At 44.0% G+C, this 19,367-nt stretch overlaps 1 protein-coding gene across 1 annotated transcript in view; it reads right to left on the bottom strand.

Annotated features, from left to right (window-relative positions):
* The window catches only part of MYRFL (myelin regulatory factor like), a 53,659-nt gene extending 37,180 nt beyond the window's left edge, over window positions 1-16,479 (bottom strand). Inside the window, exons 1-5 of the mRNA XM_030214835.1 lie at window positions 16,447-16,479; window positions 10,162-10,225; window positions 8,705-8,855; window positions 3,127-3,322; window positions 898-974 (exon numbers count right to left, since the gene is read on the bottom strand). Of these exons, the coding sequence (XP_030070695.1) occupies window positions 898-974; window positions 3,127-3,322; window positions 8,705-8,855; window positions 10,162-10,225; window positions 16,447-16,479 (521 nt within the window). The remainder of the gene's footprint in view (window positions 1-897; window positions 975-3,126; window positions 3,323-8,704; window positions 8,856-10,161; window positions 10,226-16,446) is intronic.
* Window positions 16,480-19,367: the final 2,888 nt, after the last annotated feature.

Here is a 19,367-nt window from a genome sequence, read left to right as displayed (position 1 = left end):
GCAGGCTAGGATCACCACTGCAAAGTGGCATTTGGCACATGTAGGTCATTACTGCCCGGTTACCGCGTGAGCCTTTACCACTAGATCAATGGCTGGCGGTAAGATCTGAGACCCAAAATGGACACGCGGCAATTTTCATTTTGCCGTATGTCCATTTTTGGCAAATATTTTTAAAAGGCCTTTTTTTTACAGGCGCCCTGAAAAATGGATTGGCGCACGCCCAAAACCTGCAAGCCATTTTTCATCGCACCTTAGTAAAAGGACCCCTTTATGAAGAGATCCATCCAAGGCAGTGTACAGTAGGTAACATCAAACTTAGAATTTTGTTAACAGCATAACAATAGTAAAATAACCAAGAATAAACATAAATACAGTAAATGAGGTAAAATTGAAACCTAATGATAGAACTACCGTAAAACAGTATAAAAAATGTACACATTTAACAGCATTTCATATTCAGACTTTCGGGACAGGGAAGGTTTTATCAATGAATTTTCTCTAGTACAAAGTCTGCTCCAGCTCTATTAATGAAAATATCTCAGCATTTTCAGTTGGAAAACACTAGAGCAAAACTTCAACAATATTCTTTCTTTACATGTAGCTTTATCTCATGCTGATGTACCAGAGACACAACATATTCTTGGCTGGAATGATAATAAATTGAGTCAATAAAAACCTAAACTAATCGTAGATCTTAAACTCTGGGGGTAGCAGAACAACAAAAATACCAACTGAAAACATCCATACACTCAACAAGCATCTTGATTTGGGTAACCTTCATGGAGGAATAGTTAAGTCTTTCTTAAATAGCTACAGACGTGTACATATAAAAGTCTATAATTGTTCTAGAAAAGTATTTGATGGTCAATATTTTAGACACGGAGGTACAAAACATACTTAACAGGATTGAACGTCTTTTTGCTTCGATCTGACTGTGACTGTTCAATAGCAATGGTCTGGTTAGCAGCTTCTACCTATATTTGGGGGAGAAGAGAATGATATTAATTTTAAAATATAGAAGACATGAATACTACAGAAATGTGTTAGCCTGGATTGTTATAGGAGAGAAATATGATGGAAAACAGCAAAGCTGTAGCCACGAAGCAGCAAGTCACCAGTACATGGCATTATATGACTATCAGGTGAATTTTCGAAAGAGAAGGGCGCCCATCTTCCGACACAAATCGTGAGATGGGCGTCCTTCTCGCAAGGTCACCCAAATCGGCATAATCAAAAGCCGATTTGGGGCACCCTCAACTGCTTTCCGTCGCGGGGATGACCAAAGTTCACGGGGGCATGTCGGCAGTGTAGCAAAGGCGGGACTGGGGCGTGCTTAGGAGATGGGCATCCTTGGCCAATAATGGAAAAAAGAAGGGCGTCCCTGAACACTTGGGCAACTTTACTTGGTCCATTTTTTTTCACGACCAAGCATAAAAAAGGTGCCCGAACTGACCAGATGACCACTGGAGGGAATCATGGATCACCTCCCCTTACTCCCCCAGTGGTTACTAACCCCCTCCCACCATAAAAAAAGTTTTAAAATACTTTTTTGCCAGCCTCTATGTTAGCCTCAAATGCCATACTCGGGTCCATCGCAGCAGTATGCAGGTACCTGGAGCAGTTGTAGTGGGTGCAGTGTACTTCAGGCAGGCGGACCCAGGCCCATCCCCCTCCCACCTGTTACACTTGTGGTGGTAAATGTGAGCCCTCCAAAACCCACCAGAAACCCACTGTACCCACATCTAGGTGTCCCCCCTTCATCCTTAAGGGCTATGGTAGTGGTGTACAGTTGTGGGGAGTGGGTTTTGGGGGATTTGGGGGGCTCAGCACTCAAGTTAAGGGAGCTATGCACCTGGGACCTTTTTCTGAAGTCCACTACAGTGCCCCCTAGGGTGCCCGGTTGGTGTTTTGGCATGTCCGGGGGACCAGTGCACTACAAATGCTGGCTCCTCCCACAACCAAATGGCCTGGATTTGGTCGCTTTTGAGATGGGTGTCCTCAGTTTCCATTATTGCTGAAAACCAGGAATGACCATCTCAAAAAACGACCTAAGGATGACCATCTCTAAGGTCAACCCAAATTTCATGATTTGGGCGTCCCCAACCGTATTATCGAAATGAAAGATGGACGCCCATCTTGTTTCGATAATACGGGTTGCCCCTCCCCTTTATGGGGCCGTCCTGCGAGGACATCCTCATGAAAACTTGGGCACCCCGTTCGATTATGCCCCTCCACCTAACAGCTATACTGTAAAACCACTGAAGATTGTACTACGAGGTCATGAGACAACAGGTATAGATCCACGCACATGTGGTCCCCACAATCTTCAAGCAGGCAAAAGAGCGAAGGAGACACAAAAGATGATGAAAATCAACCAACGGATTGTTTGCTGTGTATGCCTCTGCAGCTGAAACACGATTTGTGTTGAGTCCAGTACCTACTGTGGAATAAACTTCTGATGTGAACTCAGAGTCCCGTTGGTTGTTTTTCCATCATCTTTTGTGTCTCCTTCGCTCTTTTGCCTGCTTGTTGTGACCTGCACGAAGGGTTTGGTTTCTTCTGTGCTTGTCGATTTGGTCCCCACAATCTTGTCAGCTTTCTCTGGTATTAAATTATATAATTTAGAGATCCATTTAATGCTGCAGAGAGAAGAACTGGTTTGAAACCAAAGGAACACGTTTCTCCCTCATGCCTGGGATCACAAAGAATTTCCAAGTGCACCTGGATAGGTTGTCTAAACGTTACATCCTATGAACTCCAGAGGGAAGCTCTCGTTGGCATGATGCAAGTTTTACGGCGAACGTTAACAGGAAATTTGAGATACTGAGATCATAGTCCACATGCCCTGGGCTTAGGAGTGATATCCATTCCTGTCATAGGATCTGCAAAATTAATCCATCTGGAAAAGCTGCTCCCAAGAATAGATTTGTAGAATTATAGGGCTGGAAAGGACCTCAAGAGATTGTCCAGATGCATTCCCCTTTCTCTGGGCAGGGCACCTTGTACCTCAACTCCAAAACTGTCCCTCTTCCTATTCCAAGGACTTTTCCACTTCACTAACTTGTGTCAAATCTGTATTACGGTAAATCTATGGACTTCGAGCCAGACTTAAACAGTGAAAGTTACCTTAACGCCAAAAACTTTCAAATAAAACTTTTCGATAGGTTTCAGGCCCAGTTGTGTTTTGAGATACTTTGGACTCCCCGTCATTCTGATGTGGACCGTGACCTGGAAATGATTCTTTTTTTGACAGATAAATGCATCGTCAATGCTTGAAAAGTTAAATCCCTTATCTGTAACAACGTGGTAGCCAAGAGCAGGCCTAGATTAAAGACAAAAAAAAGAAAAAAGAAACTCAATTATAATACCAACAGCCTCTTTTCTGATTTCTGACATTTTGAGGATAGATCAACTGTACAGGTGGCTCTGACTTTGAACTCCCCGCGTTCCTTGTCTTGTATACTGGGCTGTGTTATGTTTCAGATCACTGACAGCTAAGGGGTCATCAAGCATTGTCTTTGATGACTTGAGAGAGGAACTTGTCAACCTGAACAGATTTGCAACTTGCAGCTCAAAGTGGATAATGATGATTTTATATTTTTAACAAGCATTGCACTGGTTTCCGGCCCCTTACACAACCTTTATATTTGTGTTCTACAAAGCAACAGTGGAATGCAAATAATGAAGTCTTGGCTGTGATGCCACCTGGTATGAGATTCTTAACTTGGTCTGAGCATTATTTAAGCTAAATTGGGCCCCATTCCAGAATGGTTTCCCTTAATAGGGAGATATTTTTATAACTGCATGCACAGGTAAAAAGTACAGGATGTGCATTCTTTTCTCTTTGCAGGATTTTCAGATCGGTGTACGTATGTTCTACCCGCACCCCCTACTCATTTCCACCCTTGGGCATAGACAACTGCCTACAACCTAAATAACAGGTCATTTCTGAGCACAAAACACCTTTACCTGCCAAAAATGCCCTTGAAATGACCTTGCCTAGAAGAGTTTCCTGCACTGAATAATGGAAAGGAGCAACACCCCTAAAACCAGTGATTACGTACTTCACCTTGTTTTCTACATTCAACAGATTAGTGCAGGGGTTCTCAACCCAATCCTCGGGTTACACACAGTTTGTCAGGTTTTCAGGATATCCATAATGAATATGCATGAGATAGATTGACGTAACAATTCAGGTTGTGCATACAAATCGCTCTCATACATATTCATTGTGGGCATAATGAAAACCTGACAGGCTGGGTGGGTACCCGGTCAAAATAGCCCCGGCAGAAAAGCTCCAAACAAAAAAGCTCTCGACATAATAGCCCCTGGACATAACAGCCACTGTCAAAATGACCTGCCCACAATATAGCCCTTGACAAATTAGCCCCCCGACAAAAGGGCCCGATCAAGCTACCTAGAATATGGCACTGCATTTTTTTCCTAATAATCTTACCTTGCCGAACAGGATAAGGTTAGTAAGACTATGAAAATAATGCCAATATTGTTTTGGGTTTTTTTAATTAGCATGTTGATGGAAGAATAGTTTCCTTAAACAGCAGAACAGATCATGAATACCAGTTGGTAGCTATAGGGTTCTGTTTACAGTGATACCTCGGTTTTCGTTGATAATCCGTCTGAAAACAATCAACGAAAACCGAAACAGACGAAAACCGAGGCAATTATTTCCATATGAATCAATGTAAATCCAATGAGCAGGAGAACTCATGGGTTGCCCTTTGTTTTCGCAAAATTAGCAGAGAAAACCGAAGCAACCAACGAAATCCGAGACAAAGTTTTGACTGAAAAAATCAATGAAAACTGACGATAACCGAAGTCAACGAAAACCGAGGTTTCACTGTATTTATATATGCTTTCTACAATGCAATGCTGGTAGGAGCCTTTATCAGTGAAGATTTCACTTGTAGTTTATCATCCTTTTTTGTGATGCGTTATTTTTTTCTAGGGGGGTATTTTGTCAAGGGTTATTTTGTGGAAGGGGCTGATTTGTCAAGGGCTATTTTGTTACAAGGCTGTTTTGTCTGGGCTTTTTTGTCGTGGCTATTATGTCGGGGTGCCGGCTGGGTGTGTCCAAAGGACTGGGTTAAAATGTTAGTGGTACCATCTTTTTGTTCAATAACTCTCTCTTTACTTTACACTGGTCTTATATTCCACCAATACCATAAATAGTTCTAAGCGAGTCACAAGAGACAAGAATGAACCAAATGTTCAGAAGATACATCACGAAACAAAAAAAAGAGCGGAAAAAAACCCAAAACAGACCAGAAAAAACATAGTTTATTAAGACTCCATTGGTGCTCTTACTCTGTATGTTTTTTTCTGGTCTGTTTTGGTTTTCCTTCCGCTCTTTTTTTTGTTTCATGAGTGTCTTGTGGGAGACTTGGACCTTCTTTGTGTTGGTCAGAAGATACATCAGTCATATTAGCAGATACAGGCATAAATCCAATAAAAATATGGATTAAACATTAAAACGCTTCTGAAATTAAAAAAAAAAAGTCTTAAGCGACTTCCTAAAAAGTAAATAATTGCTTATGTTTAATTCAAAGGTCTAACAGTAATGAATACAAAATGGAATTGCCTTATAAGAGATAGAAGTGGCCAACAGTCTCTTAAAGAGGCACAAAGAGGATTCAAAGCACAAAAGCAAGAACCTTCAAAAACGGAACAGATCACTTTAATTCACAATGAGGGGCATAATCGAACGGCGCCGGACATCTATATGGGTGGCCATCTATTTGGCCGGCGCCGTAAAGAGCGGTCCTGAACCATATTATCAAAAAAGATGGGCGGCCATCTTTCATTTCGATAATACGGTTGGGGCCGGCCAAATACATTGGATTTGGCCGGGTTTGAGATGGCCGGCACCAGTTTTCGGAGATAATGGAAACCAAAGCCGGCCATCTCAAACCCGGCCAAATCCAATGTATTTGGTTGTGGGAGGGGCCAGCATTCATAGTGCACTGGCCCCCCTGACATGCCAGGACACCAACCGGGTTGCAGTGGATTTCATTAATTGTTCCCAAGTACATAGCTCCCTTCCCTTGGGTGCTGAGCCCCCCCCAAATCCCCCCAAAACCCACTCCCCACAAATGTACACCACTACCATAGCCCTTATGGGTGAAGGGGGGGCACCTAGATGTGGGTACAGTGGGTTCTGGAGGGCTCCCATTTACCACCACAAGTGTAACAAGTAAGGGGGGGTGGGCCTGGGTCCGCCTGCCTGAAGTACACTGCAGTACCCCCTAAAACTGTTCCAGGGACCTGCATACTGCTGTCAGGGAGCTAGGTATGACTTTTGAGGCTGGCAAAAATGTGTTGGTTTTTTTTTAGGGTGGGAGGGGGTTGGTGACCACTGGGGGAGTACGGGGAGGTCATCCATGATTTCCTCCGGTGGTCATCTGGTCATTTAGGGCACCTTTTTGTGACTTGGTCCTAAAAATAAATGGACCAAGTAAAGTCGGCCAAATGCTCGTCAGAGCCGGCCTTTTTTTTTCCATTATCGGCCGAGGGCAGCCATATATTAAGCATGCCCCCGTCCCGCCTTCGCTACACCTCCAACCCGCCCCCTAACACTTTAGTCGCCCCTGTGACGGACTGCAGTTGAGGCCGGTGAAAATCAGCTTTCAATTATGCCAATTTCGCCGGCCTTGAGAGATGGACGGCCATCTCCCGATTTGTGTCAGAAGATGGCCGCTCTTCTCTTTCAAAAATAAGCTGGAATGTGAATTAATTAAAATGATCTGTTCCCTTTTTGAAGGCTCTTGGTGCTTTTGTGCTTTCAACAATCTCTTAAACCTAACATTACAAGCTGATGGATAGTACAATAAGCGTTATTCCCTTAAATGATCAGACTTATAACTAATAGAAATATTGACCAGTTTCACAAGATAGTAAGAAGCTTCTCCATGCAAAATCCATATCATTGCAACATCTCATTTCTGATTTTCTTTTAATCTTGGGAGGAAATAAGCTTGTGACATTTCTGGGAGGTCCTTAAACATAGCCACTCCCACTGCTAAACCTCCATCGGAGTTAAAACCAGGTGTTCCTCAGCCCTAGCACTGCCCTGACATATCTAAGTTACAAACAAAGCATAAAGAGGGGAAACGAGAATCACAATCATTATAAATCAGGCATGATGTTAAATTCTCAAAACTTGGGAAGGCAAGAAATGAGGGTATGTTTGAATCAATTTATGTGGGTAAAAAGAGTTGTATTCACACCGATTCTGCAGTTCGAATACTTTTAGCTGCATTGAGGTGACGGGTTCCAGGATCATGTTAGGTTGGAAGGGTTAAATGCATGCATAAATAGAATTTACTAATCTCTACAAACGCTTTCAGCAAAATGCTACCCACAGAAAAAGCAGGTTCAAGAGACAGTGTACCTTGCACCAGCAATAGGTTACAATATCAAAGGACACATGTGTTTTCACTTTCAGAACTGGTGCAAAGCCCATGTGTAAAAAGTGCATCGGTCCCAAAGTACTCTAGAAAACAGAAGGGAGATCTAGAAACAAGACCACAACTTTATCTTTTCAGGAGAGTTGGATCAGGATTTAAATTACATTTCTTGCCTCTTCCAAACCTGAGCTCGAAGTGAGCTGTACACAAGCTACTTCCCTGTCCCCCCAACAGGCTTACAACCTAAACTGTCCCCGAGGCAACATTGCTAAGTGATTTGCCCAAGGTTGCATGGAATGTCAATGGGAGACACAGGATTTGAACTGGGCTTCCTAGGCATACACAGCACTGTTCCCTGTAAACTGGGCAGGAGTCCTCCAACTCCTTTGCTGTCAATTGCGGTGGGGGGGGGGGGGGGTGCTTCAGTATTGTGTTTTGAATCTCTAGGGGCAGACAGGTCCCTCACTATTGAAAAAGTGATAGTGAAACAGCACCACCCACTGGCAGGACTGTGTAGGTGGCGGACTCCCTCTCAGCTTAGAAGAACAGTGGTGCACAGCCTGCTGCTCTATTCCCCAGCCCCACCATTCTCTAACAGGGGGTGTCATCTGTGTGCATATGTTATAAAGAACTAGGACATACCTGTATATACTGTACATATAGGTGCGGATGTGCAGGAGCGGCATTCTATAACATACATGCACAACTGCCTTAGTGCATAAATGCAAGGGGGGTACAAGTGGGCAGAGCTTAGGTGGGAGATGGGCATCTCTGCCACTTATGCACACAACTTACAGACGCACCGATTTATGCCTGCCATAGATTTGCTGTACCTATACATGCATTTCTGCCAACTTATGCTAGAATTCTGTAACGGAATCTATGCTCACAAATGCCGATCTAGAAATAGTAACATAGTAGATGACTGCAGAAAAAGACCTGCACGGTCCATCCAGTCTGCCCAACAAGATAAACTCATATGTGCTACTTTTTGTGTACACCTTACCTTGATTTGTATCTGCCATTTTCAGGGCACAGACCGTATAAGTCTGACCAGCACTAGCCCCGCCTCCCAACCACCAGCCCCACCTCCCACCACCAGCTCTCCCACCCAATCATAGTGCAAGCTTCGTAATACACATCCAAGTGCCCGAACGGAGGTGCCCAGTTATAGAACTGTCCCCTGGGCGACTCCCCCCTGTCTTGAATGAGCTGGAGCTGAGAAGTAGGAAAATAGAGCGGGCTCCAACGCAATCGAAGCATCGCTTCACGGCACTTACAGTCTTTCACAGTTGCTGTTAAATAAGCTGTTCCAGCATGCGGTCTGGTAAGGCTGCCAGGTTAGCGAATGAATGCACTTGTCTGCGGAAGCCGAGGTCTGTCCATCGCTATCGTAGCTGGCTACGTCCGCACTGCAGTCCCTTCCGGTCACTGCACAAAGGAGAAGAATTACTTGCAGAAATTTAGACCAATATGTTTACGGATGCAACTTCTGTTTTTTTCTTTTTAGACTTTCAAAACATAACACTTCACATAAATAAACAAATCATATCCACCGGTACTATCAGACTACTGTATTTGCTCCATGCTTGCTATCTTCCTTTCCCATGCTCTGCCCTGATCATCAGCACATGCCCTGGTGGTAGATAGGAAGGGGAAGGGTAACAGCCTCCACAGCTCAACCCTGCAATACTGCTCCTGGCCACCAGGTCATCACAGAGCTTCATATCACCAGCAGCCCTCCTCCCATCAATGCCTAAAGCAGGTTACAATGTCACAGGGACCGTGAGCACAAGATTCCTGAACTGCATAGCTTCACACCATGGAAGTCCAATTTTGTACCCCTGCACTTGTGAGACACGAAGCAGTAACTGCACCAGGGCAGCTCAATTCTGGACTCTAAGCACTATTCTGTAAGGCTGCACTTTTCCCTCTAAACAGAGCAGGAGTCCTCCACCTACAGTCCTGCCAGTGGGTGGCGCTGTTTCACTATCACCTTTTTTTTTTTTTTAATGAAGGAAAGCAAGCTCTGCAGTACTCCAGGGAACTAGCCTGTCCCTAGAGATTGAAAACCCAATATTGAAGCACCACTGCCAGCAATGCAGTTGGAGGACTCCTGCTCAACCTAGAGGGAACAGTGTATGGGTGGGGCTCCCACTTAATACACATGACTTAATACTATGAATATCCCTGCCAAGAAATACGACCATGTCACTTCACTCATCTATGAACACTGGCTGCATATCCAATACAGAATTCACTATAAAATCCTGTTTCTTAACCACAAGGTTTTTTTTTTTTCTTCTTCTCTCTCTCTCCTCCCTTATCATTCCTTATAACCCCATGTGTGATTTGTGTCCCTTCCCTTAGAAATTATCCATGTTTTTTTTCTCATGATGCTGCCTTCTGTTCTTTGGCACCACCATCCCTCTGGAATCAGCTCTCTTTAGATTTTCATGTTGAGATGCCACTGAAGAAATTTAAATTTCTCCTTAAAAACTTGGCTTTGTACATGAACATTCTCAGATAGGACCTGATCCCTCAGGGAGGGGTCAGCTACTCAAGCCCTTAGAAATGACTGGTTATACTTTAGCCCTTTCCCCTCCTTGGTCTACCGATATCCCGGTCTCTGGAAATCCATGCCTAGGATATTTTGAAATCATTTTGGCTAATCTGAAATGCTGATCTCCTTCTGCTGCACAAAGTGTTGTCTTGGAAGTGCCACAGAGGTGCTTACCTTGTCTGGAATCACCACCCCACAGCTGCCAATCTGGACTTTCCTCCGTCTGGGAATGTTTCCTCTTTTTGGTTTGTGAAAACAAAACACTGAAAATATTGTATTTCTAGATTACATAGATGATTCCCATCTATTTGAACAGTACAACAATCCAAAGATGTACAGAATCAGTAATCCACATTTAGCGCTGGTCTGTAACATTTCAGTTCAGGCTTTATATATCCAGTGCAAAGCCCTGCAGTATGGGAATCTTACAGAGCCTACTAACTAGGTGCAAAAGTGGGATTCATTTAAAAAGATTTCATGCTTAGCAAACTAAAGGGTTGATTGACATGGTCAATGGATAAGGCAATCTCGATCCACCAACTTCACCTAGTTGCCCCCCTACCTACCATGTCACTGCTCACCTTTCTTGAACGCCAGGCATCGCCATCCCTTAACCTCAGTATCAATCCTAAGCACATCTGAATTCTGATCACCAACTGTGTCTCCAAATGGGTTGGTTTTGCACCAGGGGCGTAGCCAGACAACAGATTTTGGGTGGGCCTAGGCAAGAAGTGGGTGGGCACCAAGTGTTCTCTCCCCCCCCCCCCCCAACAACCACCACCCAAAAAATGTCTTAGCTGGTGAGAAAACGCTTCTGTCCATCTTGGCAGTCTGCAGCAGGCATGCGCTGAAAACTGAGCGTGCGCAGGTGTCGTTATTGTGGAGAGTAGCGTTTTCGTTACTATCAGGGGGAAATCTTGAGCTGGCCGAGCTTGGGATCCCCACCAGCTACCGCTAAACGTGTGCTACTGTTAGGCGGGCCTGAGCCCTAAGTGGGTGGGCCCCGGCCCACCCAGGCCCACCTGTGGCTACGCCACTGTTTTGCACATACCATGACAGTAATGAACCTCACTGAGGCCTTTTTACTAAGCAAAGCTAAGATGTGACCTGCGCTATCCCCAGTTCGGGTCTTTCCCGCGTGTTAAGGCCACTGCTGGGAAATGGACATTTTTTTTCTATTTCAGGAATAATGGCCACGTGCTAATTCGCCCATTAGCACATGGCCATTAACGTGTAAGCACTTACCGACACCTATTTTGGTAGGCTGTCAAGGCTCACATGCTAACCACATGCTAATCAGTTAGCACACGGCAATGTAGCTGCGCTAACCAATTAGCACAGAACATACCTACTCTCCACCCCACGCCTGCCCCCAGTGCTAAAAAATAAAAACTATTTTTTAGCATGTAGGTAGCGTGCTCATATATGCAAAAACTACTACAGCTGCCTGAGCACGCCCCACGGAAGTGCATTTTAACCTGTGGTAAGCACACATCAGTGCTTTACCACAGCTTGGTACTAGTACTACTAATAGCATTTATATAGTGCTACCAGACGCACACAGCGCTGAACACTTGACGTAGAGAGACAGTCCCTGCTCAAAGAGCTTACAATCTAGGTAAAAGGCTCCTAAGCCAGAGAGGTGGAGTATGATTTCAGTCTCTCTAATTTACTGCTAATACTCACCGGATTACTTGTATTGTGCCAAAGAGGGCTTTTTTCTGGAGTTCATATGCTATATTTCTACTGTGCTATACTACTGGATTATTGGCAATAAATTTGGGAGAAGCTTAGCTGTATTTTTCAGTTAACCAAAGCAATGCATTTCAAGCACGTAGTATTCAAAATGTTTTGATTTGTTAGTTGCAGCGACTCTGCAGGTTATTTTGCACAATAGGAAAGACTGCTTGCAAGTAGAATATAACGTTTGGTAGAACATGGTATTTTGCCATGTTTATAAGTGGAGAGGTCTAACCCGAAATAGTCCTTTCACAAAATGTAGGAGCCCAAGAGCAGAAAGATACAGAAATATTTCCCATCATTTGGGGAGCCAAAAAGAACTTCCAAGCGCACCTGTTACCTGTTATGAACTCCAGAAAGAAACTCTCTTCGGCACAATGCAAGTACTACGGCGAGCATTAGCCGTAAATTTGAGAATCTGAGATCACAAGCCACTCGTCCTGGCTTGGGAGTGAGGCTCATTCTTGTCATGGTATGTTGAAAACTAATAGGAAACAATCCTTCCACACACTGAATATTGACCTCAGGAGAGAGTAAAATTGGAGTAACCATGACCATTGAGCATATTGGGGTGGGAGGGGGGGGGGGGGGACTAGGTGCCTGCAAAGTTCATTGAGACAGACACAAGGCTGATGGTTTTGCCAAGCCAGAGCATCTTAAAGCCTTTACACCAACCCTGATAGAAGCTTGAATTTAACTTCACTCTATGGTCTTCCAAACCATCTCAACTGAACAAGTAAAATCAAGCCCATCATTTCTGGACAGCATTGCATTACCTGGAATTCTTGCTTTCCTCTCTCCCTAGGCTCTGCCTTTCTTTCATAGATTCCTCCTGAGTTAATTGAAGTGACCCTTCCATCTGAAGAGCAGGCACCCTGATACTTTCGTGTGCTTGTTTGTTAATGTGTGTTTTATCATGTCTTCACTAGATTGCATGCTCCATTACATGAAAAGGAGTAGAGTAGCTTAGCAATTAGAGGAGCAGCCTGTGAACCAGGGAAGCCAGGGTTCAAATCTTGTTACTCCTACTGATCCTCTTTTGTAATCTTGGGCAAGTCGCTTCACCCTCCACTGCCTCAAGTGGAACTAGATTGTACAATTGTGTACCTGAATGAAACATGCCTTGAGCTTGGATCTGCAAAAGCTGAGACATAAATTTAAAATCCAAATCTTTCTGTACAAATCAAGGTAATAATAGCAGTAGCGCTGTAGAAATGTGCAGTTGCACAATAGATACATAGAAACTTCAGCAGCTATTACGGTAATCTAAAAATGTTAACACAGTGCCCTCTAATGGTCAAACTTAAATACTTATTTTTTTTTATTATTTATGCATTTGGATTTAGCTCAGGACTTTTTTTTTTTTTTTTAAGTTTCATTCAGGTACAGCAGGTATTTCCCTGTCCCTGGAAGGCTCACAATGTAAGTTTGTACCTGAACCACTGGAAGGTTAGGCAAGTTGCTCAAGATCATAAGGAGTGGAGGAATAGCCTAATGGGCTTTAAACCAAGGGAGCCTGGTTCAAATCATTCCACTGCTGCTCCTTGTGATCTTGGGCAAGTCACTTAAGCCCAGTGATGATCCTAGGTCGACTGCCACCAGGGGCAGATCACCAATGCTCACCCCCTCCCCCCCGGGGTGCAGCACGAACCCCCCCCCTCCTGGCACAATGACACCCCCCCCCCCCCAGGTGCATTCTTGGCAAGCAGCACTCGGCTCCGCTGGCTCCCTCTGCCCCGGAATAGGAAGTAACCTGTTCTGGGGCAGAGGGAGCAGGGAAACAGCGGAGCCGACAGGCGTGCGGCTGCTCTCTGCACCCCTCCAGCGGCATGCACCTGGAGCGGACCACCCCCACCGCCCCACCTTTGGTACACCACTGCTTAAGCCCCCACTGCCTCAGGTACAAACTCAGATTGTGAGCCTGTCAGGGACAGAAACACACCTATTTTACTTCAATGGTTTGCATGCAGTATAAGAAATTAAATATTTTTACTGCTGTATTTGTCTATTGCTCATGTTTGAATTATTCTTACTGTACACCACCTTGAGTAAATTCTTTCAAAAAGGCGGTAAATAAATCCTAATTAATTATTGTTTTTAAACTCCAGCTTCTCTAGTTTGCAGCTCAATGTTATAACCACTAGGCTACCCGATTCATAACACAAACTTTAGGATTGCTTGTTCAGTTGAGATGGTTTGGAAGACCATAGAGTGAAGTTAAATTCAAGCTTCTATCAGGGTTGGTGTAAAGGCTTTAAGATGCTCTGGCTTGGCAAAACCATCAACCTTGTGTCGTTCTATAACTGCTTGACCAGATCCTCTTGCTTTACTTGATTTCTTTGTAACACCAATTGTATTCTTTACCCTGGTATGGCGATGCCATAACAGGTCTTTGTAAGCCACATTGAGCCTGCAACTAGGTGGGAAAATGTGGGATACAAGTGCAATAAATAAATCAATAAAATAAGTAGAAGCAGCAGGTCCTAGGATGGATGATGACATATTTCTACTGCCCGTCATGACCTAGAACCTCCAAAGAAGACGGGGGGGGGGGGGGGGGGAATGGACCAAAGTATTTGTTAAATTACTCCATTCCAGTAGGCGGGAGGATAGGGATTGACATACAATCAGTGGGAGGGGGATTTGAACTTGCGTCCCCTCTCTCACAATTTGGTGAACTAATTGAGGACCTAAGAGTATGAAAACATATTTGCTTCATGAATCATTTTTGGAACAACTTGATATCATTCCCAACCCTCACACTAAAACTGCCAAGAGCACATTTAGAACCGATAAGGGACATGAAGATCTAGATAAGAAATGTGAAAGGAAAGTTAACAGTTTGTTTATAAAACACAACTCTGTGAGTATGGGTCTTCACAAGTTAGACTGGATATCCCTCCCCCCCCCCCCCCTTGTAGCTCTCAAAGGTTAGCAACGTTCACATGTATTTGTCCCCCACCCCATACATGCATGAAGTTTAGTTACCCGGTATTGTGAGCTGGCCTCTGCTGTACGCAGTTATAGTTTGAACCCACGCAGCTGGAAGATGTAGAAGGATACCAATGACCCACTGTGTTGTCCGTCTTCATGCAGCCATCCTGGACACCGCATGAGGGGTGAGTAATGGGACGTGCGTCGGAGATACCCTCAGGATACCTACATGCAGACTTTACGCAAGGGCCTGTAGGGTACAGCGAAGCAACTGAACCCATGTCACCAGGCCATGTGGCCCCATGGTGCCCACCTGTCACAGAAAAATAGGAGTCTCACACCTCTACATCCCAAAAGAAATCAAGAACATTTCAAGACATAACAGCTCCACCACAGAACATGTGATCTTAAGACAGGCTCTGTAGCCAGACATCCGATGTGTTGGGACTAATAGTAACCCCAAGGGCAGGTACACAGGTTATCTTGAGTGTTTGCGTCTATAAAATCAAAAAGTCTCCTCCAGAATCATCTCCTTATACACACACTGGCTGCATAATTAGTGTATAGCCTCTGGACAGAACCCACCCTGGAGAAGTAACTGAAGGAGGTAAGGATTCAAAGAAAAATGCAAATTTCTGGACCATCCCGAAGTGCAAGAACATATACAAAGGCAGAACCATAAAAACAGGAAGACACATAGGAGAAATGGCATTGAATGTTAGGTGGAAAAAAGAGGGAGGTAGTGGGAAAAGGGCCAAAGACTCCAGAAATGAGAAGGACAATCTTATGCTTGAGTAGATTTATTGATCAAAGATTCGACACAACGCTGTGTTTCGGCCCGAAAGACCTGCTTGAAGAGTCTTTTTAATAAAAGGGTCTCAAAAATCTTCAGAAGTGAAGCATTTCAAAATGAATCGGTAAAATGGTCTTTAAAAAGGAAGGACCTTTGTGATAAACGATGTGAGCCTTCAAATCCACTTGGCATCGTCTATCACAAAGGTCTTTTTTTTAACACCACTTTACCGATTCATTTTGAAATGCTTCACTTCTGAAGATTTTTGAGATCCTTTTATTAAAAAGACCCCTCAAGCAGGTCTTTCGGGCCGAAACACAACGTTGTGTCAAATCTCATTCTCTGGGGTCCATGGTCCTTTTCCCACTATCTCCCTCTTCTTTTTTGCATTTTCCCGTGGGATCATAGAGTTCTCCGCTCTTGCGGATTTCTGGTGAGACCCAATGTTAGTCTTCAGGAAGATCTGCACTAAGCTGGAGTTCTATACAGGACACTCGCGCAGAGCACACATCATAGAATACTGGCTTAGCGCACATTTCACGCTTAGCTTTGGGCGGCAGTATTTACCCCTGCCAAAACCTTGTGGAAATGCCGGCACCCAATTTACCCATCCCAAAATAATCTCTGGTAAGAATCAAAATACTGGCTATCAAAGAACCAGAGTATAATCAGAAGGCATCAAAGGAGATTAATCAGAAGCTTAAATATTTAACAAGTAGTATTACAGACATTTTTTTTTATAGATAATGGAGAGTTCTCAGAGTATAAACTCACCCAAGCGAGACTACACCGAAGTGATTTATATCTCTAAGGGTGGACAAGCTTCTCGATCATGGAACTTCTCCACAATTGTTAGTTTATGTGTGAACAAAATACACACCCGTGCTCTCTTCACAATATAATTAACTGGTAAAACATGCCCGTTTCTTGCGTTAATGAAACGGGCGCTAGCACGGTTTCCTTCCGAACCTCCCCCCTCCCTCCCTACTCACCCCTTTCGGCGTTCTGATGGCACTGGCCGCCATTGTTGCGGACCTCGGCACGCCACCTTCAATCTGCTGCATCGTTTGTTGTGAAGCCACTGATGCCATTGCTCCGCCCTCGACGTCATCACGTTTGACGCGAGGGCGGGGCCCAGACACAGTGTTTTCGGTGGCTTCACCACCACGAAGGCTTCGAACCGGAAGGAAGTGCTCGGAGGACCTGACAGTGACGTCAGTGTCCTCAGAACGTTGAGGGTGAGTTTTATTATATAGGATAAACTAATTCAATATTTAAAAATGTCTGAATCAATCTTATCCTGTGCTCCGTCCAACCTCATACACATGTGAGAAAAAATGTTTTGTATATATTGTGAAGAGAGCACGGGTGTGTATTTTGTTCACACATAAACTAACAATTGTGGAGAAGTTCCATGATCGAGAAGCTTGTCCACCCTTAGAGATATAAATCACTTCGGTGTAGTCTCGCTTGGGTGAGTTTATACTCTGAGAACTCTCCGTTATCTATAAAAACAATTTCTGTAATACTACTTGTTAAATATTTAAGCGTCTGATTAAACTCATTTGACGCCTCCTGATTATACTCTGGTTCTTTAATAGCCGGCACCCAATTTACGGCAGCTGGACCCAGAATTGATAGTATTTTATAACATCATCTCTAACTTCTAGGAACACCTCCTGACCCACCCATCTTCCTCCCATAGCCACATCCCTTTAGAGTTGCGCTATGAAATTTAGGCACAAATGGTGTAGAATAACGCCTAGGGCAGATGCTCAACATAACTCCAAACTGGTGCCAACTAATGACCCTTATTGATTATTGACGCCTCATTAAGTAATTACTTTGCATGGACATCTGCCCTGGATGACGGTAAAAAGTATCAAATGCGCTCACGGTATTTACAGGCCTTCCTCTCCTCTGTGGTGTGCTGTCACTTCTGCTCTCCTGCATCTCCCTTCTCTTCCTGGGCAGGTTTCAACCCCTCTCTGCTGCTTTCAGCATGTTTAGCCGTCCCTGTCTTCCCTTTTAGATAATCTTAGGTGTAATTAGCTTATCTTGGACATGGGATATAACCTGGTCTCCTCTCTTATTCCCCCCCCCCCCCCCACCCCTGCACACCTGATCACATGTTCCTCATGCTGAATAACTCTGGACTAGTCATGTAGGATGCAACCAGGCCTTAAACCCCACCCTCCAATCACACAGGCTTCCAGTACATCCTCATACCACTTCTGGGTTCCAATCCTTTCCCCAACTTGGATGTGGAACTGAATGCAGCATTCTTCCCTCCTTACTTCCCTTTGGGGATAGGACAAGGTCTTCCCAGTGATCCCTCTTTAAGGCACCTTGTTGCCCCAGGCTAACCAGTCTCAAGCACCCTAACACTAGAAGCTATTTCAGATACCAGAGTAGATGCAGAGTCCAGGACAATACCGAGGCTTTCCACTTCTATTTTAATTGCAAATGCAACACCATTACAGCTAAGTGTGTGGATGTCATCTTGTAGAGGGCCATTTCTAACTCATAGGATCTCTATCCCTATCCACCCAGCTTTGTGATATATTAAAGCAAGCTTTAAACTATTCAAAAAAAAAAGAAAAAAGGAGAATGTCCATGCCCTGGGAACAGGATTTCTATATGAGTCAGATATTAACATCTCAGTCCCAGGATCCTTCTAACAGCTCCAAGAAGATAGGAGTGTATGCAAATCTCTCCCATGCATATTCATTGTGGATAGCCTGGAAACCAGACTGGCCAAGTGAATCCCAAAGACTGCAGCAAAATTCACTTGTGAATCAGATTAAGACTTATTTGAGGTCCTTATCTGCAGGGAAACTGCAACCTCCAGGTGGCAGATGGCTTTGGTATGACTTCCGATAGATAAATCCCAATAAAAATCCTAATAATAAATAAAGTCACTGCTCACTTAATTTATTATTAGGTTTGGTTATATTTATTATATGGTTTGGCTGCTCACCCAATATCGTGCATGTACATTTCCAACCCAAATTACAAAACTCAAAACCTCAGTGTTCAAAGTTGATTCTACCTACCATTTATTTGTGGAGGAGAACACGGTTCTGATCCAGAGTCCGGTGGTGAGTCTGGCAATCTGTTTTGCACAGAGAACAGTTATTAATGGCCTCAACCTGATCTACAGTGGAGTGAAGGAGTAGCCTAATGGTTAGCGTCGTAGCCTGTAACCCAGAGGAAGTGGGTTCAATTCCCACTGCAGCTCCTTGTGCCTCTGGGCAAGTCACTTAACCCTCCATTGCCCCAGGTACAAATAAGTACCTGTTTATACTATGTAAACTGCTCTGAATGTAGTTGGAAAAACCACAGAAAGGCAGTATATCAAGTCCCATTTCCCTTTCCCTATTGGAGATTCTACATGGAATGTTGCTAGTGGAGGAGTAGCCTAGTGGTTAGTGCAGTAGACTTTGATCCTGGGGAAGTGGGTTCAATTCCCACTGCAGCTCCTTGTGCCTCTGGGCAAGTCACTCAACCCTCCATTGCCCTAGGTACAAAATAAATACATGTATATAATATGTAAACTACTTTGATTATAACCACAGAAAGGCAGTATATCAAATCCCATTCCCTTTAAGATACAACCTGAAAGTTAACCAAATAAACCAAACTTATGTTTTCAGGAGCAAATGAAAATAAACATAGCTAAAATGTTGACAGAGTTTGACCAGTCATTACCTATATGATAAACCAACATGTTACTTACAAAGCTCCAAATTCAAAGTCATTGCTAATATATTCTTCCAGCATACTCGTATCCACCATGGGGTTTTCCAAAGCTCCGTGCACATCTTGCCCTACAATTTAACAAATTGCAGTTTGTAAGGGGGCGGAGTTATCTTTTGATGATCACCAATGGCAGAGGTTCCCGTTAAGAGCA

This window comes from Microcaecilia unicolor, chromosome 9 (assembly GCF_901765095.1).
Source record: "Microcaecilia unicolor chromosome 9, aMicUni1.1, whole genome shotgun sequence".
NCBI lineage: Eukaryota > Metazoa > Chordata > Amphibia > Gymnophiona > Siphonopidae > Microcaecilia > Microcaecilia unicolor.
Note: the sequence above shows the minus strand (reverse complement) of the source record. Positions and strands in the feature narration are given on the sequence as shown.